Raw genomic sequence first — 27,085 nt, 5'->3', positions numbered from 1 at the left:
TGTAGCCAGTACACCTGCCTTGCAAGAAATGTTAAAAGCTCTGCGGAGAGAAGGAAAATAATATAGGTCAGAAACTTGGATCTACATGAAAAAAGGAAAAGCATGGAAGAAGGAATAAGTGAAAGTAAAATAAAAACTTTATTTTTCTTATTCTTAATTGATCTAACAGATAACAGTTTGTTCAAATAATAATAGCAATGATATATCCAATTATTTATGCTTATGTACATATATTGTGTGTATGTATATATATATGCTTATGTATACTTATATATAAGTGACATAAATGACAGCAGTGAAACAACAGATGGGAGGAAAGAATTAGGATTATGTTGTTATTATAAAGTACTCACATTACCTGTGAAGTGTATAGTGTTATTTGAAAGCGGACTTACATTACTTGTAAATGTATCTTGCAAACTCTAGGGCAACCACTAAAAAAAGTAAAAATGAAATATAACATATGTAAAAAATGAGAGAAAATGGAGTCATATAAAAGGTTCAATTAAAACCACATAAGGCAGATAAAGAATGGAAGACAAAAATAGGTACAAAGAACAAGGGCAACAAATAGAAAACAGCAATGAATATGGAAGATATTAATTCAGCTATATCAATAATCACTTTGAATGTCAACGGTTTAAATACACCAAATAAAAGACAGAAATTGTCCAAGTGGATCAAAAAACATGAACCAACTGTATGCTGTCTACAAGAAACCCACTTTAAATATAAAGACACATATAGATTAAAAGTAAAAGAATGGAGAAGAAATACCATGCTAAAACAATCAAAAGAAAGCAGGAGTAACTATATGAATTTCAGACAGAGTAGACTTCAAAGCAAGGAAAGTTATCAGGGATAAAGAAGGGCATTACATAATAATAAAGGGGTCAGTTCTCCAAGAAGACATAATAATTTTTAACACGTATGCACCTAACAACAGAGCATCACTACATGAGGCAAAAACTGATAGAACTGCAAGGAGAAATAGATAAATCCACTACCATAGGTGTAAACTTCAGCACCTGTCTCTCAGTAATAGATAGATCCAGTGGGCAGAAAATCAGTAAAGACATAGTTGAACTCAACAATACCATCAATCAACTGGATATAATTAACATCTATAGTCTACTTTATCCAAGAACTGCAGAATTCACATTTTTCTCAAGCTCCCATGGAATATTCATCAAGACAGACCACATTCTGGGCCAGAAAACACACTTTAACACATTTAAAGGAATAGAAATCATACAGTGTCTGCTCTCAGACCACAATGGAATCTAACTAGAAATGAATAATTGAAAGATAACTTGAAAAACTCAAAATATGTGGAAATTAAACAACATACTTCTAAATAACACGTGGGCCAGAGAAGAAATCTCAAGAGAAATTAAAAAATATTTTTATCAAAAGGAAAACGAAAACACAACTTATCAAAATTTGGGGGATGCGGTGAAAACAGTGCTTAGAGGGAAATTTATAGCACTGAGTGCATATATTAGAAAAGAAGAAAAATTTAAAATCAATAATCTAACTTTCCACCTTAGGAAAACAGAAGAAGAGAAAATTAAACCCAAAGTAAACAGAAGAAAATAAATAAGAATTAGAGCAGAAATCAATGAAATTGAAAACAGGAAATCAATGGAGAAAATCAATGAAATCATATGCTGGTTCTTTGAAAAGATCAATAAAATTGATAAGGCTCTATGTAGGCAACCAAGAAAAAAGACAGAGTACACAAATTAGTAACATCAGAAATGAAAGAGGGGACATCACTACAGATCCCATGGAAATTAAAAGGATAATAAAGGAATACTATGAACAACTCTATGCCAACAAATACGATATCCTAGATGAAATGGACCAATTCATTGAAAGACATAATCTGCCAAAACTCACACAAGAAGAGACAGATGATCTGAATAGGCCTATATCTATTAAAGAAATTGAATCAATAATTAATAACCTTCCTAAAAACAAAGCAGCAGGTCCAGATGGGTTCACAGGTAAATTCTACCAAAGATTTAAGGAAGATATTATACCAATTCTCTATAATCTCTTTCAGAGGATAGAAACAGAAGGAATACTTCCTAACTCATTCTATGAGTTTAGCATTACCCTAATACCAAAACCAGGCAAAGATACTACAAGAAAAGAAAACTACATACCAATATCTCTTATGAACATAGATGCAAATATCCTCAACAAAATATTAGCAAATTGAATCCAAAAAAGTATAAAAAGAATTATACACCACAAGCAAATGGGATTTATCCCAGGTATTCAAGACTGGCTCAACACCTGAAAATCTAATGTAATCCATCACATCAACAGACTAAAAAAGAAAAATTACATGACCATATCAATAGAGGCAGAAAAAGCATTTGACAAAATCCAATACCCATTAATGATAAAAATTCTTAGTAAACTAGGAATAGAGGGGAACTTCCTCAACTTAACAAAGACAATCTACAAAAATCCTACAGCTAAGATCATACTTAATGGTGAGAAACTCCTAACTTTCATACTAAGATCAGGAACAAGACAAGGATGTTCTCCCTCACCATTCATTTTCAACATCGTCCTGGATGACCTTGGTAATGCAATAAGGCAAGAAAAGAAAATGAAGGTATACAGATTGGGAAGGAAGACATAAATCTTAAATCTGTCTTTATTTGCAGGTAACATGATCATCTATTTAGAAAATCTCAAAGAGTCAACAATAAAACTCCTGGAACTAATAAGTGATCATAGCAAGGTTGCAGAATACAAGATTAATATACAAAAGTCAATTGCTTTCCTATATACCAACAATGAACAAGTGGAATTTGGAATTAACAACGTAAGACCATTACATTAGCACCCCCCCAAAATGAAATACTTAGGTATAAATCTAATAATATGTACAAGAACTATATGAGGAAAACTATAAAACTCTGATGAATAAAATCAAATGAAAAATAAATAAATGAAGAGATATTTCAAGTTCATAGACAGGAAGACTCAATATTGTCAAGATATCAGTCTTCCCAATTTGATCTATAGATTCTATGCAATCCCAATCACAATCCCAGGTAGTTATTTTATGGACGTCAACAAATGGATTCCAAAGTTTATAAAGAAAGGCAAAAGACTAAGAATAGCCAGCTCAATATTGAAAGAGAAGAACAAAGTTGGAGGACTGACACTCCCTGACTTCAAGACTTACTAAAGCTACAGTAATTAAGACAGTGTGGTATTGGTGAAAAAACAGACAAATAAATCAATGGAACATAATAGAGAGCCCAGAAATAGACTCATGTAAATATAGTCAACTGATCTTCGACAAAGGAGCAAAGGCAATACAACGGAGCAAAGATAGTCTTTTCAACAAATGGTGCTAGAACAAGTGGACATCCTCATACAAAAAAATGAATCGAGATACAGACCTTACTCTCTTCACAAAAATTAACTCAAAATGGATTGTAAACCTAAATGTAAAACACAAAACTATAAAACTCCTAGAAGATAACATAAGAGAAAACCTAGAGGACCTTGGGTATGTTGATGCCTTATTAGATACAACAGCAAACACATAATTCATGAAAGAAATAAGTGATTAGCTGGACTTCATTAAAATTAAAAACATCTATTCTGTGAAGGACAATATCAAGGGAATTAGAAGACAAGCCACAGACTGGGAGAATATATTTGCAAAAGACACATCTGATAAAGGACTGTTATTCAAAATATACAAAGAACTCTTAAAACTCAACAATAAGAAACAAAACAACCCAACTGAAAAACAGGCCAAAGATCTTATCAGATACCTCACCAAAGAAGATACAGATGGCAAGTAAGCATTTGAAAAGACGCATCACATCATACGTCATCAGGAAAATGCAAACTAAAACTACAATGAGATACCACTACACTTCTATTAGAATGGCCATAATCCAGAACACTGACACCACCAAATGCTGGCAAGGATGTGGAGCAACAGAAACTCTCATCCATTGTTGGCGGGAGTGCAAAATGGCACAGACACTTTGGAAGACAGTTTGGCGATTTCTTACAAAACTAAATATACTCTTACCATACGATCCAGCAATCACGCTGCTTGGTATTTACCCAAAAGAGTTGAAAACTTACATCCACACTAAAACCTGCACCCAGATGTTTATACCAGCTCTATTCATAATTGCCCAAACTTGGAAGCAACCAAGATGTTCTTCAGTAGGTGAATGCATAAATAAACTGTGGTACATTCAGACAGTGGAATATTATTCAATGCTAAAAAGAAATGCACCATAAAGCCATGAAAAGACATGAATAAACCTCAAATGTGCATTACTAAGTAAAAGAAGCCAATCTGAAAAGGCTGCACACTGTATGGTTTCAATTATACGACATTCTGGAAAAGGCAAAACTATGGAGACAATAGAAAGATCAGTGCTTGCCAGGGGTGGGGAGAGAGACGTACAGGGAGAGCAACAGGATTTTTAGGGCAGTGAGAACACTTTGTATGATATTATAATGATGGATATATGTCATTATACTTTTGTCTAAACACATAGAAGGTACAACATCAAGAGTGAACCCTAAGGTAAACTATTGACTTTGGGTGATTATGATGTGTCAATATAGGTCCATCCTTGTTAAAAAATGTACCATTCTGGTGAGTGATGTTGATATTGGGAGAGGCTATGCATGTGTGGGGACAGGGAGTATATGAAAAATCTCTGTACCTTTTCAATTTTGTTGTAAACCTAAAATTGCTAAAAAACCGACTACATATTGGGTGATTTTATTTATATGAAATATCCAGAAAGGCAAGGTTATAGAGACAGAAAGAAAATCACTGGTTACCTGAGACTGGGAGTGGGTGCAGGGGTTGACTGCAAAGAGGCTTGAGGGAAATTTGGGGGGAGTTGGGAGACTTCTAAACCTGGAAGGTAGCTATGATTGGAAATTCTATAGATTTTCAAAAAATTATATAAATGTACACTTACAGTGAGTGAATTTTATGGTATGTATGTTATACCTCAAAAAAAACTGTAAAAATAGATTTTACATGTGAGATAGGCAAAAGTATTGGTCTTTTAAAAATTTATCTTGTTGAGGTCATATTTGTTTATAACATTAAATAAATTTCAGGTGTACATCATATATTTCAACTTCTGTATAGACTGCATCGTGTTCACCACCAAAACTCTAGTTTCCATCTGTCACTGTACATGGATGGACCTCGAAGGCATTATGCTAAGTGAAAAAAGTATTGTTGTCATGTTGCCTAGGTTATCACAAGTATCACAAAGATAGTTATGGTTGACTAGATTAATAATATAGAAAATGGAATGAATATAGATTACCCAATCATCTCTACTTAGTTAAACCACTTGATAACCCAACATCATTAAAATTTACTGAAAGACATCCCACCTATCTTTGAAAAAATACATTAAACTATCCTTTGAAAAATAAATAGAAATAGTATCCTAAATTTTAATAAATATTTACTTTTGCTTCTTAATTTTTGGTCTTCACTTTGTATTTTCCAATTTTTAAATAAAAAATTATGAAATATATAAAGCTTTGATTCATAGAAGCAATACTGCTCTGACTTAACCAGCAAAAGATGACATAATAGAATTTTCCAACTTAAATTTTGTTTCCTGGTTCAGCATAAATTACATTCACAAATCCAATTACATAATTTGGCTTGATATATTACCTTGTCTGACTTGTCAGCCTGAAGTCAACAGTAGATTCCTTAAATAAACCAACTCCTTCAATATTAATGACATCGTCCACATCAGGCTCAGTAGCAACCAACATTATGGGAAACTTCCAGATCCCATCTGTTATGCACTCTATTTTCAGTGTAATTTGAGTCCTTGAATAGAAAAAGAGATTATAAAGGATACTACAGGAAAATAAGCAGAGAGAATACAAGATAGTAGATCAATATCTAAGGTGAAAACGTAAGCAGACCTGTGGTTTCAGTAAAAACACTGGGATTTTTAATTCCTAAAAAAAAGTAGATGACTATTAGTTACATTTTAGGAATAATTTTTAGATCACAGGTTATATTATCATTCTCCCCATAAGGTAATTATTTTGTAGTGCATCTTACCTACTCTCTAGTTATTTACTAAGAACCAGTAGCATATGCCAAATTGACTCTGCAAATTTTCTGTAACCAGCATAGAATATTATAATATTTAAGAATTCTAAGGGGAGATTGGTAAATGGACCCAAGTGTTACACCAATAGGTATTCCATATGGGGATTTTCTGTTCAAAATGAAACACTGTGAGAAAGTTTTTTCAACTTTTTCTTCACATAGAAAAATTATATTTTCTGTGAACACTTACAAAGCCCCATAAAACTGATTTAAACTGAAGCTTTTAAAAAATTAAATTGCATTTGATAAAGACCACAAACACCTCACACAATAACATATAACTGAGTGGCAGTTGAATTAATGAAGAGAGTGGAGACGGCCTTCCTAAGCATTTGGCTATGAAGAGTGGAGACACAGGAAAGTAGCTGGAGTTGAGGAATGGTTACCTATTCATTTGCTTGCTCAGGGGGGAAATGAATCAATTATATATGTCAGATTGGATAAAGGAATCACAATCCTCTTATCTGAAACTGTCATAGAGAACAGTTCTGGAACTCCAAGCCTCGTTAGATACAACTGTAAAATTATTCTATCATTTGGGGAACAATTGGACAATATGTTACCAAATTTGAAAGCTGTACACACTAAACCAGCAATTTCACTATTAGTAATTTCCCCCAGAGATATGCCTCAAAGATTTCAAGAAGTGATGTGTATACTATCAAAACACTGGTACTAAACTTATAAAAATATTCCTTCAGTAGAGTGCTGGTAACAATAAAGCGTATTGCATTGAAACAGTAGAATATTGTGCAGTATAACTAGCCCATGATGACTGATGTATCATCTTAAACTTATATCCAAAATGTAAACCCTAAACCTATACCTCTCTCACACTCTCCTATCCTAGTAAATGAAACTATATTCCTCTCAGCACTATTTCAAGAGCACTAATTCAATAACTGGTCTTCCCACTTCTACTCTTGCCATCTCACAAGGAGGAGAGGACTTCTATAACTTCGAGCTGTTGTTTTATTTTGGTTTTTCTTATTTAACTCTGTATCTATCTTCGAACCATCCTAAATTCATTTGGAGCAAGGAATGGGAGAAGTAATGAATATGTACATATATGCACAAAATAGAACTGTTAAACTACATCAGATCAGCACCCAGCGCTTACAGAATTTTATGAATCATGTACACAAGTTGTCCTAAATCAGTCCCCCAAATATTTATCCTTCAGTCATTTCAATTGTTTCTGGGATAAAAGACAAACTTACAGCCTCAAGACCCTATGTGATCAGATCCTGGCCAAACTCTCCAACCTTACTTTCTCCTTTGCTTACTGTGTTAGAGAAACATTGGCCTCCTTACTATTAATTGTTCATGGCAAACATTTTACTGTCCTGTGGCCTTTGCATTTATTATTTCCTCTGTCTCAAATACTCTTCCAAGTTCTTCTCATCTATAAGGTATTTGTTCAGACATCACCCCTTCGTGAAAGCCTAACTGTCCATCTTATCTGATGTACATCCCTCATAGCTCTCTATTTCTTCTTAATTATTTCCTTCCTTTATTTTATGTCCCTTTCTCAGGACAGTATAAAATGTTATTGTTAACTTACGTATTTCTCTCTTATCTATCACTCTCACTAGACTATATACTCCAACAGTGCAGGGATTTTGTCTCTTTTGTAGATGCTAAATGATTTTTGAATAAATGAATGAATATGTTCAAATGAACAATGTTGAATAATTCCATTCAGCAGGCTAATCTTTGAGTTAGTAGGAAGTCACTGAGTCAATCTTTTGGCCCATAGCCGAGGAAGACCACTCAATTTCAGGGATGACACAGTGAACCATTTTATGGTCAATACTGTGGATTCCTAGCAATGCACATATATATTTCCTATGCCAAGTTGTCTCTCCCAAACTGTGTGAAATAGAACTTTGGGTCCTAATTCTGTTCATCTCTTGAGCAGAAGAAGAGTTCCAGGAAAAAGTCAAGCTAAGATTATGATTTCTAAAGATACCTCACGACAAATTACATCTATCATTTCTCTTTTTTAAAAAAAAAGTTTAGACCTGTGTTAAATTAGACTCTTTAGACTGATTCATGACAATATTAACCATTGATCTCTTAAGTTTTTGTATTAGACTCTTTTATTGAAAGAAAAGGTCAAGACCTTTAGGAATAATATTCCTTTTTTTTTTTTGTAAAACTACCATTTAAGGCTGTGACCATTATTTTTATTATGTACAACACTATTCTGTGAAAGGATATATGTGAAAAATTATCTTGTATTTATTGTTTGAATTATATTTTCCTTTTACCAAAACATGAAAATTTTGTATTTTTACCTTGCCAACCAGGAAGAGAAGAATTGAATTTAATATTTATTTTAATTACCTAGGTAAAGCATGGTTTGGGTATAAATATTTTCTTATTTTCTTTAGAGCTAATGGTTTTATTTTGTTTTTTCTCATTTAACTGTGTGTCTTGCAGTGAAATACTCCAAATACACATGGAAGAAGAAATGACAAAAGTAAATAAATATATACATATATGCACAAAATAGAATTATTAAACTACATCAGAACATCACATAACACTCACAAAAATTTATGAATCATGCATACAAGTTGTCCTAAATCAGTTTCTCAAGTATTCACTTGAGAAAATTTTGAATGAGTATAAATTCACATTGGTTCTACTCATATTCACCAATGATAACATTTTCCCCTTCTGGTTGTTGCTAGTAATTTCCATATCACTAAATCAACACAATACTAAGCTAAATATGAAAAAATACTAACAAACATAGAAAATTATGAAAATGAAATAAAAGATAAAAGAGGGTAATGTCAATGTTTATAGTGTACTTTCTTGTTGCAGCCTGATTTTATTACTGCTCCCTGAAGATGACTCTGGCATCTTTTAGTTATTGGACTACATATTCAAAGCCACTTTACATACATGCCTGGCTACATCAAATACATAGTTAAACCATAGAAATGATTAAAAGCACAACTGTTTTCTTGATTGCCAGGCTGTATTTTGTACTTTGTGTATATTGTGGTTCCGATTGTTATCTCTGCATGAAGACAAAAATAAGGCCCTATTTCAGATGTGACATATCACACAGTATTTGCAGGTGCTAAGTATCAGTTGCCCAAAAAGTAAATATAAAGATACTGGATGAGGTTTCCCAGAGGACAGATCTTCAAAGCTCACTGTTCTCAAAGATTCCAATATGATCCTCTTAAACCTTACCCAAGGATGTGCATTGTTATGGTTTTGGGTGGTAAAAGGGTAATGAAAGCAATTACAAAGTAGAACATAGTTTAGGCATTTTCGTCATTTGAACTGGTTCTGAGAAGTAGTATCAAGAAATATCATATTGCCAATGTACAGCAACAAGTCGGTAATTTTTAAAAAAATTTTACAAAGTAGACTGCTTTCTTTTGTTAGTATTATACGCTAATGACCTTAAGGAGGTCACAATTTTTGAAGGATATCTTCAATTTCTAATCATTTAGACTATTTTTTCTCATCAGAATATTTTTCATAGCTTGATAGCTAGAAATAACCTGGCCCAAAATATTTACCTCAACAGCATCAAAGAAGTAATACAATCCAAATATAGAAAGATAAATCAACATTATTTAGTTTAAAAAGTAATAATATTTAGTTTAAAAGAGTAATAATATTGTTTAAAGAAAAAAGGGGTAAAAGCAGGTGTACCTCAATGGTTTCTTTGGTGCAAATATCAGTCTGAAGACCAATGTTATCCTTTCAGCATTGATATTATAAGATCTTTTGATCAAACATAAAGCCAAGCAGGATTCCAAGTTAGACTTCATAACTTCAGATTCAAATAGAATTTCATAGAAAAATTCATGTTTTATAGACATAACTAGGAAAATCAAGATTAAAATATATTCAATTTAATTAAATATGTAGAGATTGAACATCAATTACATGTCAATACTAATCACGCACAAGTATTTAGAGGGAGGGAGAGGGTATATGTTAATTAGCTTTGTGTTCATAATACCTAGTGCATAACCAGGTATGTAATAGTACTCAGTATGCTTTTGTTAAAAGGTAAATCAATAAAGAATGAATATAAAAAATAAATGCATAAGATAATTCCTCCTATCCTTAAATGTTTAAAATTCAGATTTATGAAACAAGAAATACCCAAAGGGAAATTAATAATCAATATTTACTGTAAAATACAAATAATGTGACATACTCTACATAATAAATGTATTAAAAGCCTATAGATCTGTAATTTATAAAGACAGATTTGAATTAAGTTTAAACAATATTAAAACAGCATCCCAATATATTAGGACAGGATTTTCAAGTTCTGGTATATTTTGATAAAAGAGAGAGTTCTTCATGTTTTAGTCTTGGGGTATTATAGACAACACGGTTAACCATATTTTCTTAACCAGTAGGTTACCAGAGGAAAGTTACAGCAGGGTTTTGCTAGGTTTATGTGAAAAATATTTTAAAACCAGGACTGGCATGTAGAAGAGAAGCACAAACATCTATTATATTTACTCTCCACCTACAGGTAAGGAGCCCAAATCCCAAACCAAGAAGTTTGTTGCACGTGGATCATGGAAGAGAGGTCAGAGAACCATGACTTGACCTGGTTCACAGCTGAGCTAATTTCTAAAGTCTGTCTCTAGTGTATAAAGGTAAAAGTGGTCCTTGGATTCACTGAACTGATGGTCACCTTTCTCTAAGCAATCCTAACAGAAACCAGACCACCTTTCAGAAGTCGTTGATTATAATTTCTGCTATAGAACTCTGAAAAATAGCTTGGCTGTAACATGCCTAAGCCATATTTAATGATTACTCAGCAAACCTTTAATGTAAAATAACTGATTGACCCACACCCTTACAAGATCTTTTTCTTTTTCCACACGTAAAAATAAATCTCCGACCTCCTGAATTGCTGGTTTTTATCCTATTGACAAAATCAGCAATTGTTGTTCCTATCAATAACCATTCTTTGCGGTAGCAAAATCAATGTATCTACATATAATGTGTCTATTTGTTCTGGGAATGGGATATGGAAATGTTCCGTAGGAGCCATAATCCATACAGAGAAATAGCACTTACGAATTTTAGAGTGCTTAATGGGAGATGAAATTTCCATTGCATTCAAATAACATAATATTTTCTCAAACAAATATTGTATGTAGTTGAGATCTGCATGTTTCTGCTTAATTATTGAAGCCTTTATGGGAATGGTTGTGTCAGAATGAAGGTAGGAAATGAGATGCTAAATTTAGTTTCAGAAGCATTGAACCCCCTGTGGGGAATCTGTGACTATGGATGTCATAATTCCAACCATAAGAAGATCCATTGGTACAAAATAGAGATGTGATTATCAGCTAGGGGATGGGGGCAGGGGATGAGGCAAATAGGAACCACATGAATATATTTTTCAAACTACACATATCCTCCAACTCCGTCTATAACTCCAACATATTGATATGAGCACCTAACGGAGAGGGACAGAATCAGGTTGGACAAAATCATAATAAACTGACATTCTGTATTGTGTCTTAAAGCTAATCTGTTAGAGTTTCTGCATTTTATTTGAAAAGTCATGCTACCAAATAAGAAATATGTCTTTTGTTATGTTCCTAATTTGGAGACAATCTATACAGTACTTTTATGTGGATTGGGTTGGTAAGAGCTAAGTCAGTGAGGCCAGTGTAAATTATCATCTGATCGTTAGATAAAATTAATCTCTCATGACAAACATGGCTCATGACTTTAAGAGAATAACTGCACATTTTTTAAAAAGAGTATAAACTTAGTTTCCCATAATACACATTACAATTTTAAAGTTACAAGTCAACAGTCCTTGGGACTACTGTAACAAATTTTTTTAATATTGGAGGAAAATTCTGTCCTTTTTTAGCAAACTCTTAAAAAGACACTTGAATTCATGAAATTAATAGTCAGGATAAATATATATTTAACTTCAATTGTGTTTTAACAGGTATGTAAATATTTACTAATCTCTGTGGGTTTTTTTCTATCTTACAATATATAATGGTTATCACAGGCTTGTCTTAAAGCATCTCCCATTTTCAATTGTCTCCCATTCTCTGCAGATTTTCCTGAATCGCTAACTAAGACCTACAGATTTTGTCCCAATTAAACTTTCTAGCTATGGCTAAATTCATGAATATGAGGCAGATAATTTTGTTTCCACAGTCAACATCTAAACATATCTTAAAAACATAACATTTTTCTTATCATTTACATTTTCATTTATTTATCCATTCAGCAAATAATAATTAAAAGCTTTCCTTGAAGTGACAAGTACGGTTCTTGTCCTCATGGAGCTTATGATTGAGAGGAAGGAACTGCCAATAAACCACCAATGATACCACTAGTTTTTAAATTATTACTGTGATAACCTACTATGGAGAAGTAAAGGAGGCTATGAAGCAAAGATCCTGGGAATCTGACTGCTAAGATCCTGAGGAGGAGACCAATACACCAAAATTCAAGGCTGATAAGGGTTACCTGAATGTAGAGAGGAAGAAAATGCCTCCTAGGCATCAGAGCAGCATGGGGCAATTGACTATCTTGGAAACCAACTCAGCCCATTTGAGGAAAAACTTATGCGGGTGGAGCAGAGGGAATGGGAAGAACTTGTCAAGAGATGAGGTGGGCAAAGTAGGCAAGACCGTGCAGGGTATGTGAGGATTTGAGACTTCTAAGAATAACAGGAGGCCACTGAATGTTTTAAGTATGGAAGTGATATACTGTTTTAGTGGTAAATTGAGCAAAAGGGGATTAGGAGAGAAGGTAATGAAGTTTCTGCAATAGTTCAGGCAAGGTGGTGGCTTTCACAGGGGTGAGAGGAAGATGTAAATTAAGATCAAGAAATGCCTGCCATGTGCAAAGTGGGAGCCACGTGAGTAGTCATGACTGGTAACTAGAGTCATGAGCTTATCACTTCAGTATTGTATTCATACCCTTAACATATATACAAAATATTTAATCAAACACGTTTCAGAGAATTGCAGAGAATAATATTTATCTATCTATCTAGACATCTATATCTATCCATCTATTTATTTATCGAGATATCCATAGTGTCATAAAATAATAATGGTAATAATCATTTGAGTGTGGCAGCAAAGTCATGATATTGAACAAAAGGGGTAAGTCTCCCATCCAGATATTGTTCCTGCATAATTATCATTCAACCTAATGCCTGTATCATAGTACCAATAATATGCACTGGGAGCTATGTTGGCGAAGGATGCCTGTTACTTAGGTGAATTTTCTCAGGACAATGACTGAATTTTATTCAATGTAGAAGAATATCAGTGATTTTTAAAAAGAGAACATTTGACTAAATATGATAAATAATCAAAAAGTATTGAATTATAACAAGTCTATTTATGAAATATACTTTGAAACTATGTATTATTATGCCATATACATTTTAATCTGTAAGAAACATATTTCATAGCAAACCCAATAAAAATGTCTCAATTATGGAGAAATGAATATCAAAGTATAATAAACATTGTTATTCATGTTCTTTCCCTAAATTTCTGCAGTTCCCTCTTCATTAATAATAGGTATATATATTTGTTTGACAGAACATAATAATCACATAAGGAGTTAATGGAGTACTGAAGATAAATTTGAAATAGGATAAAGACAACAAGATATTCAAAGAAAACAGAGAATGCTGGATAAACTACCTCATGCTATTTTCTTTGAACAGATAATGAAGAATGTGCCATCTGCACACTCTTATTATTTTTATAAAATTGGGTATCTTTTTTAAGGAGTATTTCATTTATATGTTTTACTTCACTTTCATAAGGTCATTTAATAAATGAAACATTTTGATTAATTTAAAATAGCCACATGTTCCTCTGATATGACTGCAAGTACAGTAAACTACAAAATGAAAATTAAAGGAAGAAAGTGGCTACACAGCTGATGCTCTTCTTACTAGTTTTATTTTAAACAAGATATCAGAAATAAAAGATAAAGGGACTTCTTGTAACATAAATATTTTATCTGAGTTTTTAGCAATTAGCATGCAATTTCAGACTCTAAGGTTTAGGTATCATATTTTTGTACTTTCTTTTTGATAGAATATTCTTTTGTATATTAATGAGAAAACCCACTGAATGACATTGAGAGGACTATGTTTCCATCTGAAAACATCATTTGTCAGTGACTGAAGATGGGCCCTCTAGTACATCACTGTCACAGAATACCCAACTAGAGCTTTAAATGATAACAATGGTAATATCTAACACTTGCGGAACACTCACTGAGAACTAGGCACTTTTAAGAATTCCATGCATTTACACTTAATCTTCAAAAATATCCTATGAAGCAGATAGCATTACTATCTCCACATTACAGTTGAAGAAACTGAGTTTATAGAGAGGTAAAGTCATTTTCTCAAGGCCCCACAGAGACTAAAAGGAAGAACTCAAGCTGTCTGACTTCAGACTTCACAACCTAGGATATCAAGCCTGTCATACGGCACAATTGCTGAGAAGATGCCATCAGCATCTGGAAGTGTGCAGAACATAACCTATAACCTGTGCAATGGAGTGGAGTGGCCCTCAAGGTAGAGTCCTGGGTCACTCAAACATTTAGATCCTGGTCAGAGGAAGAGAAGTCAACAACAGAGATGGAGAAAGAAGAACCAGTGAGATAATAAATTAATAAGGCTAGTCATGAAAACCAAGAGAAGAAAGTTCTTCAACTGAGTCAACTGGTAAAATGCTGCTGACAGGCTGAGTAAGCTCAGAACGCAAATCTCACAACCGGATTAGGCATACTGGATAAGGCTGACAGTCTTGTCAAGGGTGGTCTCATTAGAGTAGTTAGGACAGAAGACTTAATGGAGTGAGTTGAGCAGAGAAAGCAAAATGAAGAGAAGCAGAGAGGAAAGGGTCAAGGTGTGGAGGCCAGTGTGGGGTCGTGGGAGGACCAATGACAGGTTTCTCAGGAGCTGTTTGTGATTACAGACCAAACCCGACATGGGAGTTGACGTCCAGCATGCAAACAACATACAGCAAGGTGACTGGCCAAGCGTGAAACGAGACCAACGTGACACATAAATCAGCAAATCAGACACAAAAAAGACAACAAATTAATCAAAGAAAAATATCCTCAAGCTACAGAACACCTGGGAAATAAAAGGAAGAGGCATGAATCTGATGTGCAGTTAAATGATAAAAACACTCTCACAGAAAAAGTCCCCACAGAGAAAGTCACTGAACTAATCCCCAGAGAGCACAAAGAATGTGTGGACCAGGAGTTATTTAGCAAGAACAAATACAATTATAGGGAAAATTCTGCCCACAGAGAATAATTTGTAATCTTATAGGACTGACATTGCAAAATACAGTCTAAAAATCCAAGTATAATAATATGCCAATAGGGCAATGCCAATTGATTTAAATAGTACAGGTGCATAAATCCAACATGTTGGATGGATGTTGTTTGAATTTCTTGACAACAGTCTGTGTCTTGCTAATTTTGGCATCTCTAGGGCTTAGCATAATATCCAGCAACAAAGATGTTTGCTAGATTGTAGCTGAATGAAAAAGATATGAAAGTGATCAATCCTGGTTAACTTAATGGTGTGTGTGAGGAGTGCTGGCATTTTCATTTAATAAAGCTTGATAAGTTTTATTAGACTCTCCAATAAAGGGAGGATGATGGGAAGGCAGTGGTGGGGATTCTTATCTACTATTTATTATGTTTACATAGAAGGGCTTATTCACTCACAAGAAGGGAAAAGAATAGGAGGAAAAAAAATCTCAGCCTCAATCTGCTTTCTCCATCATGACTTGCCATCAGACAAAAAGCAACATATTTGACCAATGAATTTGGGTGAAGGAAGGGAACATGAGCAGATGAGCAGACGTTTATCTTTTATTCCCAATGTCTTGAATCCAGGATGCACATTTTCTTCTCCCTCTTCATGTGTAGGTTGTTTGTTCCTGCAGAGAGTCTACAACTGGCTAGTTTGGGACGAATAGACTCAATTTGGGTGGAAGGTATTAATAAGCCCAAATGAGTCCAACTCACCAACTGGGAGAAAATATTTGCAAATCATATATCTGACAAGAGGTTAATTTTCAAAAGATATAAAAAACTGATACAACTCAACAACAACAAAAAAATGAAAAACCTGATCAAAAAATGGGCAGAGGATATGAACAGACATTTTTCTAAAGAAGATATACAGATGGCCAAAAGGCACAGGAAAAGCTGTTCAACATCACTAATTATTAGGGAAATGCAGATCAAAACCACAATGAGATATCACCTCACACTGGTCAGAATGGCTATAATTAACAAGATAAGAAATAATAAGTGTTGGAGAGGATATGGAGAAAACGGAACCCTCCTACACTGCCAGTGGGAATGCAAACTGGTGCAGCCACTATGGAAAACAGTATGGAAATTTCTCAAAAAATAAAAAATAGAAATACCATATGATCCAGGTATTCCGCTGCTGGGTCTTTACCCAAAGAACATGAAATCAGCAATTCAAAGAGATTTATGTATCCTTGAGTTCATCACAGCATTATTTACAATAGCCAAGATGTGGAAGCAACCCAAGTGCCCATCAACTGAAGAATGGATAAAGAATGGATATATATACAGTGGAATACTACTCGGCCACAAAAAAAGACAAAATTGTGCCATTTGCGACAACATGGATGGACCTTGAGGGTATTATGCTAAGCAAAATAAGTCAGACAAAGAAAGACAACTAGCATATGATTTCACTCATATGTGGAAGATAAACAAACACACAGATAAGGAGAACAGATTAGTGGTTACCAGAGGGGAAGGGGGCAGAGGGAGGGTGAAAGGAGTAAAGGGGCACATATGTATGGTAACAAATAAAAACTAGACTATTGGTGGTGAACACGAAGCAATCTATACAGAAACTGAAACATGATGCATGCCTAAAATTCACACAATGTTATAAGCCAATATGCCTTCAATAAAATAATTAAAAAAAAAACTATTTTACCATCTCTATACTCTGTCTCTCTCTTCAGTTATATCTCATTTATATTCTTTTATCACTGAAATAATTAGATCAGACACAGAGATGATAATACCGAGATCAAAGTAAAAAACTATAGATATGAATGAGAAAACTAGGGAAACTATTTTGTTTCTGTAAGGAATTTCATACTTAATTTTGCGGTCAATTTGTTTTTTAAATAATACATAAATATAGATTTTTCCTCCTTGATTTAAAAAATCAAGGAGGAAAAATTCCTGCTATAGGAATGTCCCTTTCAATGTGAAATAGGAGCATTCTGCTTTGGTTCATCTGGAAGATAGCTGAAAAACACAGTTTGCATCACTGGGATTTGATTTTGCCAGACCATCATATTAACTTTTTGAAAAGTCTTATTTAAGACTCTAAATGTCAGAAAGATTATTATACAAAATTTATTTGGGTATTATACCTAATTTATGTCAATTTTTCTATTTCTTTAAATAACAAATATTTTATTCAAGGTTGTGTTTCTAAATTTAAAGCTGTAAGACATGGGTTTGATCATATTCCCTAAATCAGAAAGAGAGAGTAAACAAGAAATTAAAGTTGAAAGCAAGTAAAATTTACAGTTACGATTTTCTCTTCTCACTGATGACAGAATCACAATCTATTCTTATAAATCCATTAATAATATATTTTGGAGATAACTGTCATATGAACAGAACAAACATAACTGAATACTTGTTGAGCACTACTTTATTGTAAATGAAAAATAAATGGGCATGGATTTTCATGTAACTAAGTAATCAGCAACATGCAATTTAAGGAAACTGAGTTTTTATTTTTTATCATTTTTTATATACATGATTGTGGTTCTCTTACCATTGATATCTTCATAATAATCATCTGAATTTCTTTTTGGAGTCACTACAAAATCTGTCAGTTCTAAGATAGGATTTTCCCCAAAAAAATCACCACTCAGTACAACTTCCACCTTCTCTTCTACCCGCTTCCTGGACTGACAATTTATGACAACTATAGGAGAGAAATATTTCCAGTTAATTTGGCTATTAAGTATTATGATCATTATTGAGATAGAAGAAAAGGAATTATGTCATGAAAAATAAAAGTTCCTTTGGCATTCTTTGACTTGTCATTGCATCTGGCATTAACACACACACACACACACACACACAGACAGACACACGCACCCAATATCTACATACACTGACATTTTGAAAGCAAATATGAATATTAAATAATATGTAAAAATAGCATGACGAGAGAAATCTCACAGATATACACTAGATTATAGAAAATTATATTAGGATGCAGAAATTTGATTCAGGAACTGACCTAGTTATACCAATAATTCAACTGGTGGTTGTGAACATGTGAATTTCTCAGCTTTCTGTACGTTCACTGTGGTAAATGCCAAACTCTACTTATTAATTTAATGTACAACATTAAAACTTTATATATTTATATATAAATTAAATTCCAACATTTACTTATATCAGTGCAGAAGAAGTTGTCAGTTATCTTGTGAGAAACCAAATATTGTTTCTATATACAACTACTAATTATATAAAGGAGTATTCATGTATTCCTTTAGCATTAGCTCTACAATATTGTGGGGCCATGTATACTATAGTCCACATAAATAAGAATATTACCTCTCCAAAATATATTAAATGTTATATTTTTATTAATTCAGATGCACACAGGACATAAATTGAATATAAGGGATAAAAAGGGAATCATAATACTAAAAAAGCTTTTGAAATGTATTATGCTATGCTTTTGTGGCATCAATAATATTCATCTAAACTGCAAATTGGATAATGTCATCAGATTTATGTGTTTTCACAATACAAACCACATTTATAGTATAAAAATATTTAAAATAAATTTGTCTTTACTTCTAAAATTTATAGGTTGATATTGAACATTTTGGACTTAGAATAAGTATACGAAATGTACAATAAGGGTACAAAGTTAGATATAAATCAAGACGGTTGAAATGGCTGAGGAAAATGTACAAGCTTTTCTGGTTATAATTAGCTTCAGTCTTAAAGCATTACATTGGAAATTAGTGAGATCAAAGTTACAATTAGTATCATGTCACTGGCCTTGTCCTGTAAGTCCTTAGGAAATTAGTGCCCTGGCAATGTAAGGATCACCAAATCACAACGGATTCACATTCCATTGTCTTTACACTGTGACAAGTACTGGAGTCCTTTTCCAATTATCTGCCCCAGTGGACAGGAGAAGACAAGAACGCACAGAGAGAAAAGGTGGCTCACAGAACAATAGTACCCTGGGTTTGAGAATAACTTGGGTGATAGATACATAAAAAAGAAAAGAAACAATAAACATTGATGGTGATATAGTTGAGCAAGGAAAGCAACAGGTTATTTCTGATGTGTTCTTAAAAATGAAGAATGGACTGTACAGAAAGTAAATAATATGTATTTATAAAATTATATCCATTTGTTTCTCATGGGCATTTGTAGATAAAAATAATTACCAGAATAGGTTTTAGACTTTTGGTAAAATGATTTAATAGCTAATAACACAACATGTTTCAGAACACTGATATAACTACTAGGCAGTGCTAATGTAACATCGGCTATTTACAGAACTCACATTTAATTTAAAAATTGAATAATTACCAAGAGAAGTGACCTGATGGAAAATGTCTTCATGTTTCTGGAGCATGTTTAACTTTCTTTGAAGAAAACTGCAACAAATCTATAATTTTACGTTCTCACAGGCTTTGTTTTAGACTGAAAAAAATCTGCTTTAAATCTTTAATCTGAGAAAAACAAAACTATCTGCAGTAGACATGAGCAACACTGCTGTTAGAATTCCAACAGAGCAATGTCTAGGCTTTATTACATCACTTTGATCAGATAACTGTATTATAAATTTTAAACTGTTCAGCTCCACAGAAAATATACAAACGACTAATTTCTAGAAGGAAATAAAAGAAATATTTTGACATGTTTGTGAAGAATTCTGAAGATAATTTAGTATATTTGAAATATTTATATGTATCGATAATTTTTTAACTCAAGGGTAAAAATACTTCAAGTAAAACAGATGACATTTATTCTCAAAGATACTGCTAGCTATGTGGATTTTTACTCCAGTTAAAATTAAACTACGTAAGGAAATATGTCATCTTGGCCTTTCTTTATAACCAGTGTATCTGAGGAAATGCTGTCATTCACAAGCAAAACTTACTATTTTCTCTTCTTTCTAAGCGTGGTTATATAATTTATGCCAGTAGAAGACGAACTCTTTTTCGCTAGCAAAGATTGGTATTGGTGGGAAAAGGACAATTCAAAATTTCAAGACTTCTTTCAGCTCATCTGTGTTGCCCAAGGGAGAGATCCAAAATAGATACCCCTTTGCTGTGCAGAGCAATTCAGTGCATCTTAGTTATGAAGAACTACACTTAGAGCCTGCTAAGAGATTGGGATACTAAATCTCGCTGTATGGTTATCTAAGAGGAAGTGCATTTCTTAGGCTGTTCCTGAGAAGAAAATGGAAAAAAATCAAGGAATGTGGAAGAAATGAGAAGAGTATTGAGGAAAAAGAACACACAGAAACTGGAGAGAATTGTGGAGGATGTGAAGAAAAGAAGGGGTCATTGAGAAAAAGAAAGGCACTTTAAGAGTAGGGATTTCATGTTGTGCACATGGTGGCAAAGAGAACCTCCTTAAAAACTTTAGTACATTCTGACAGGTTTTTGGAGTACATCATAAAAATTTGTGTCTGGGACAACTAAGAATAGAGGGATCAGCGTCTCCATAGGATATTTCTTAGATGAGACTTAGAGTTACACAGAAGCTGGAAGATGATGATGAAATGTGACCTGAGAACCAAAGTACCTGGGCATCTTATAGATCGAGTGCAGGGCTCTGAGTACCTCACAGAATTTGGGAAAAGGGGCCTGACGTTAAGGTTATTTCAAGCTTAGCTGATTTCTAGGTTTCACCAACAGGAAGGGCAACAGGAAATGGTGTGGTTTTGTGGAAAGATCATTAGACTCATTGTTTGAAGACCAGATTCAGTCCTAGCACTCCCATCAATAGAGCTGGTCACTTCACAACTTACTTTCTCTGGACCTTGATTTTCTTACTTGTACAAAGAAGAAATAGGATTAGAGGGCCTCTAAGGTCCCTTAGGATCCTGATGTTCTCTAAGATATACTTACCTGGAGGATATTTAGGATGTGGTGCCTGTGGGAGTCCAAGAATAGGGTATACCCAGTGTATTGCTTGGATTTCTCCGCAGTCTATTCCTACAGCTCTAATTAGAAATTAAATTATTAAGAGTGAACAAAAACACAAACATGTTCAATATTAGCATAAATGAGCATATTCTTTATTAACCTAATGGTATTTTAGCAAAGATTGTGAATTTAAACTTTGGCAGAGAGAAGCTAAGTATGAAATACAAAACATTTTCTGCAAATGTTGATTTTATAAACATTTCAAAGCAAACCCTGGGAAATTATCACAAAGAAAAATATAATACAACCATCATGAGATGTAAGTTAAAATTAAAGAACTTTTTCCCCTACACTTAAAGGTTGGTATTGGTATTTATTGATGTGACTAAACTGTGATTAATCAGAGGTAATACAGTTCCCATGGGTTATATTCTAAATTGGACAGACAAAGCACAAAACACAAAAAATGCCATTAAGTACAGGACTTTAGAAATGGATGAGGAATTTGCTTTTGGGGGATACCAGTTAAAAGAAAGAGGGCATTTGTCAAAATATTCTAAGTATGCCATACACCATCAAGAGGACAGCAATACTAGAAAATGGTTCTGATCATTGTTGAAAATGGGCTTTTCTTGTTAAAAATGAAACATAAGTCATAGCAGGCAGGACCAGCTTTGTGGGCATGCGACCTGTGCAACAGCACAAGAACCCCACACTTGGAATTGCTCCATGCTTATTTAATGCACTATTGTAACTGTCTTGAAATTCTTAATAATTTTTGAACCTTTTCATTTTACACTGCAACCCACAAACCACGTAGGCAGTCTTGACTGCAGGAGTGGTGAAAGCATGGCAGAGTGGACACTAATGGGCCCACAGGAAAGAATATTTTAAAATGTGGAGAAGAAATATGCACACGTAGGACAAAGTAAGAATTTCTTTTTAATTAAGATTTCTAGACCATTACTAATTAAATTATAAAAGCAGAGAACACGTTTAAATTTTGCATGATTTTATTGGAGCTTAAATTTCAGCTCAGCAAAGAGGATACAAGTAACCTGCATTCTGGTAATGACACAGTATCCCCTAGTCATGGCAGTGTTTCATCAGGATGTCATATCCCCCTGGCACAGTGCCATCACTTGGTGAACGCCAGCATTACAAGTCCTATACTTGGCCCAGACAAGCTGTTTCAGGTTGTTTTCTAGATATAGATTATTTATTGTTCTAGCAGTAACTATTTTCTCAGGCAAAAAGGAGTCCGTTTGCATGTCTCTGACTCTGATTCATTGATATGATACTTAAGATTGACTTGTTCATTACTGTGAACTTCAAATCATATACTATACCCATATAACAAATATATTTTCCTCCTCTGAACATATAAATTTCAACACTTCAGAGAATATAAAATCATGAACTTGACATTGCATGACATATAAAAGAAACGCATCACATCAGTGCCAGTCAAAATGAAGTCATTTTCCTTCAATGTCCTTATCTAAATGTTACCTTTTCATCTCTGTGTTAAATTCATCAAAATTGTCAATAGGCCAACTTTTTCTATTTGCCCTCGTCATTTGAACAATGACCAAGGTCTTGTGTAATCTCATAACTTTGGGAATAAATAACACCGGGATATCTACATGCCCTTTAGGAGGCAATGCAATTCCTGTAAAACACACAAAAATAATTTTTAATGTGGTAAACATTTTCAGAATGCAATTTTAGTAGCAGAAAGTAATCTCCTAATTACTTTACTGATTATCAATTTTTCAAAATCACTTCTGAACAAAAACTACATTATGCTAGATTATAAATGCACTTCACTGGCTTCACTAATTTTCCTCAAATGTCATCAACCCTACTGAAAAACACATTTTATCCTGAGGCAAGAAGGTTCTCCTGAAGAGGCTGGAAGGGCTGAGGAAATGTTCAAAGTGATGACTTGGGTTTCCCAGCGTGACAAAAGAACCATAAAACCCATGAGTCTTTTCAAGTCTTACTACATTTTTCAAAAGAGAAAGTACAGCAATTTTTTGAACCTTTAATTTCTTGTATATTTTTTTCCTAGACCATAATAGCTCCCTTTCTGCTTGGAGCCCCAAAGTTGCTACCCGTAAACTATTCATTTATTTAACCGATCCATGAGGGAAGCCAAAGCTTCTCTGTGAAAGAAGGGGCACCCCCTCCAGATTGTAAAAACCAGAAGGCAGAAACACTGACAGCATTTTCTTGTGTTCTAATGGATTAGAACTTTTCAACCTTTACTTTACTTAAGAACTCCCTGCAAAACTTGGTTAGACATGAAGCTTGCTGAGCCCCAAGTTGAGAGATTCTGATTTATTCAGTCTGGGCTACTGCCCAGGAAGCTGCATGTTTAAGTAGCACCTCATGGGATCCAGAAGCAGATGGTCATGAGACGATACTTTGAAAAAAAAAAAACCTACCTGTTGGACAAGTATTAAGAGGTTGGAAGAGTGGTGAGCTTCTGGCCATTTGTAACAGTGAGGGTTTCCAAGTGATCGGTGTCTTTACTGTGAAGAGTAACACTATTTCTTTATAAGAAAATAAGGGATTATTAACTATACTCTGTTTTTTTAAATTCTTTGTTGTAAGAGTGATGATATTCAGTGCCACTTTTGTCTCAGATGAGAATACTGTATTAAGCTATTAAGAATATCAAGAAAGGAAATGGAAAATGCCCCCTTCTGCAAAACACCCCAACTCAAAATTCTTACAAATTTTCAGTTTTATTCCTTGAGGAAATGAAAATGTTCTAAGGTCTAATATCATAGTTAATAACAATAACTAATATGATTACTAATTAATATTTATTGAGTATTGACTATAAGCCAGGATCTGTGCTAAGTATTTTTCATGCAATATCTCATTTCATTCTCAGAAAATCACCATAAATTAAGTGCTATTATGTTTCTCATTTTAGAGATGGAGAAATTGAGATAATTTGGCTAAATAACTTGCCCAAAGTCCCAAGGAAAGATTGTTTTGTTTACCAAGATATCTAAACAATGTCTGTTATCTTCAACTTTGTCTTCATGAGCTCTATATTTTTAATGTGTCATTGCATTCAAATGAATAAAAACAGCAAGAGCCGGTATAAGACAGGATCAAGAGCTGGAACATGATAAAAACAGCAGAGCTGAGTCAAATAAACCATACACGCATCCTCAAGGAAATCCAGTTTAGAAATGATCATTTATCCTTACAAAATTATATTATCACTAAGAGTAGGTTATGTTATGACTAAAAATAAACCTACACATTTAAATGGTGTAAGGGGTCAAGACAGAGACACAAAAGGGTAATTCATTGCTTACACCATGCTTTCTTATAATGAAATTGAAACTGTGGAAAGACAATGCCATGACAATAAGTCCATTTAATTAAAAATTTAGTAGCCTGTTTGTGGCTGTAAATTTTTACCAGTCTACAAATAGAACTGTAGTTCCCCGCTGAAGTCACCATAAGTTTCTTTAACTATTATTATACATTTAAGTAGTAAGAATCACTGTGATGTTATTTAACTTCCAAGATATCACTAAAATTTAACATTGAAAAGAATTTTTGGAATTTATCAAATTCATTTTGTGTCTCATAAATGAGTTTTATTTCCTGTGGTTTTCCCATGGTCCTTTGCAACACTTTGAGTAGAAACAGGAAAGCTGCCCTCACTTGTATCTTATAATCTACCCCTGTTTTCTTCTAATACTTGTATGCTTTCATTTTGATAGTTAAATATTTGGTCCATTTGTAATTTATCCATATGTATGGAATGAAGAACGCATCCAATGTTACTGATTTTCTGTTTGAAACTAGTTATCCAAAATCCACTTATTTAAACGTTCACTGATGTGAAATGCTGCCTTCATGGCGTTTTCTTATGTATTTCGGTCTTTTTCTGGATTTCCCAGATTTCTTTAGTCTTTCTTTCTCTTCATGTGTAAGTGTAATTAAAACAATGAACTTGTTTTAATTACAGATGCTTTATTTTCTAGCAGGACTTACTGCCTCCTCCTCCAGCCCATTCTTTAAAAGAATTTCTCTAAATTTGGAATAAACAGCTCCAGAAAATGGATGGGGTGGGGCAAATAGTGCTTTTAATGGGATCACCCTGCATTTACACATTAATTTAGGGATAACTGACACTTGTCTATTCACAACCTATCCAAGAGCAAGAGTACGACCTTTATTTTATTTTTCTCATTTGAGCATTATATAAGGTACTTCTAGGTTCCTGGAATAGGTTTTTAGCCAGTCTTAGTTTTCAGTGTTGCGAGAGGCTTATTTCAACATCTTCATGTATATTTAGAAGGAAGCTGGGGAGAAAGCACATCAGTTGTTTCTGTCTTCTGACTGGGAAATCTTGACAGCATGATGACTACTGTATTCATTAGATTAAACAATATAATAAGACATATTCTAAACTTGAAAAATTTTCTGAGCTTATCTCTTTCTGTTTTCTCCATTATCATACAGTAAATATAAAAACGAACTACAGATATTTTTACTTTTTTCTACTATAGTTATCATTCTTTAAGCTCAAAACCCTAATAAGCATCTGGGGGGAAATATGCACATTTTATTTTACATAATTTATTTTATGTATTTATATATTTTATGAGAGATATACATTATTTATAGAATTTTCAAAACTCTAATAATATTTCATGTTTAGTATCTGAGAAATATTAAAAAGAGTGACATTCATTCTATTATTGTTATTATTATTTTGTTTTTGAAATCTGCTATGGCCCAGTTGCACTTAGCATTCAAATTTTAGTCAGTGTATTTTAAAACTGCTATTTTGATTACTTTTTTGATTAAAGATGTTAGAAATGTTTATGTACTGATCTCCTATTTGAAATACAGAAATTGTACAATGCTTTAATGGCTATGAGGTTTACTGCCTTCCTAGAAGAAAATCTTCTCAAGAGAGTAAAGTGGGGCGGGGGGCATCCCAGTGGCATAGCGGTTAAGTGCGCACGCTCTGCTGCGGCGGCCCGGGGTTCGCAGATTCAGATCCCGGGCGTGCACCGATGCACCGCTTGTCAAGCCACGCTGTGGCGGCGTCCTATATAAAGTAGAGGAAGATGGGCACGGATGTTAGCCCAGGGCTAGTCTTCTTCAGCAAAAAGAGGAGGATTTAATCGGATGTTAGCTCAGGGCTGATCTTCCTCACCAAAAAAAAAAAAAAAAAGAGTAAAGGGAACATAATCCTCAGTTTAGTAATGAAAGTATTTCATTATGGGAGATTCATTTTTAATCACTTTAGTGGTATTATATTACTGCTCTCACAGCATAATTTCTAATATTTAGCATGGCATTAGAAATGGCCCATGTCAGATAATCAAAGAGATATTAAGAAACATACTAGCACCCTAAGTCATGGTATTATTATAGTGGTTTATTATAACAAGAATACAAGTTTTTATTTTTAAAACATCAATTCATCAAGAACACCACTTTTCATTAACCATTTCACACATGAATTCTATGTACTTTCCACTTGATATATTTTTAATAATTGGTTTGTTGGAAAAATAATCTTTAAATTATGACTAAAAATGGAACAGAATTGTTAATGTGGTGGTTTGGAGAAGAGTCTTTTCATTGGTTCTTCTGAGATATTATGGGCTGAATTATGTCCCCC

At 33.7% G+C, this 27,085-nt stretch overlaps 1 protein-coding gene across 1 annotated transcript in view; it reads right to left on the bottom strand.

The window, feature by feature from the left end:
- The window catches only part of CFAP47 (cilia and flagella associated protein 47), a 533,305-nt gene that overhangs the window by 39,239 nt on the left and 466,981 nt on the right, over nt 1-27,085 (bottom strand). The window contains exons 58-62 of the mRNA XM_058535621.1: nt 22,924-23,083; nt 21,394-21,488; nt 18,051-18,203; nt 9,854-10,025; nt 5,717-5,878 (exon numbers count right to left, since the gene is read on the bottom strand). Of these exons, the coding sequence (XP_058391604.1) occupies nt 5,717-5,878; nt 9,854-10,025; nt 18,051-18,203; nt 21,394-21,488; nt 22,924-23,083 (742 nt within the window). The remainder of the gene's footprint in view (nt 1-5,716; nt 5,879-9,853; nt 10,026-18,050; nt 18,204-21,393; nt 21,489-22,923; nt 23,084-27,085) is intronic.

This window comes from Diceros bicornis, chromosome X (genome assembly GCF_020826845.1).
Source record: "Diceros bicornis minor isolate mBicDic1 chromosome X, mDicBic1.mat.cur, whole genome shotgun sequence".
In the NCBI taxonomy this organism is placed as follows: domain Eukaryota; kingdom Metazoa; phylum Chordata; class Mammalia; order Perissodactyla; family Rhinocerotidae; genus Diceros; species Diceros bicornis.
This window is presented reverse-complemented; position numbering and strand designations above follow the sequence as displayed.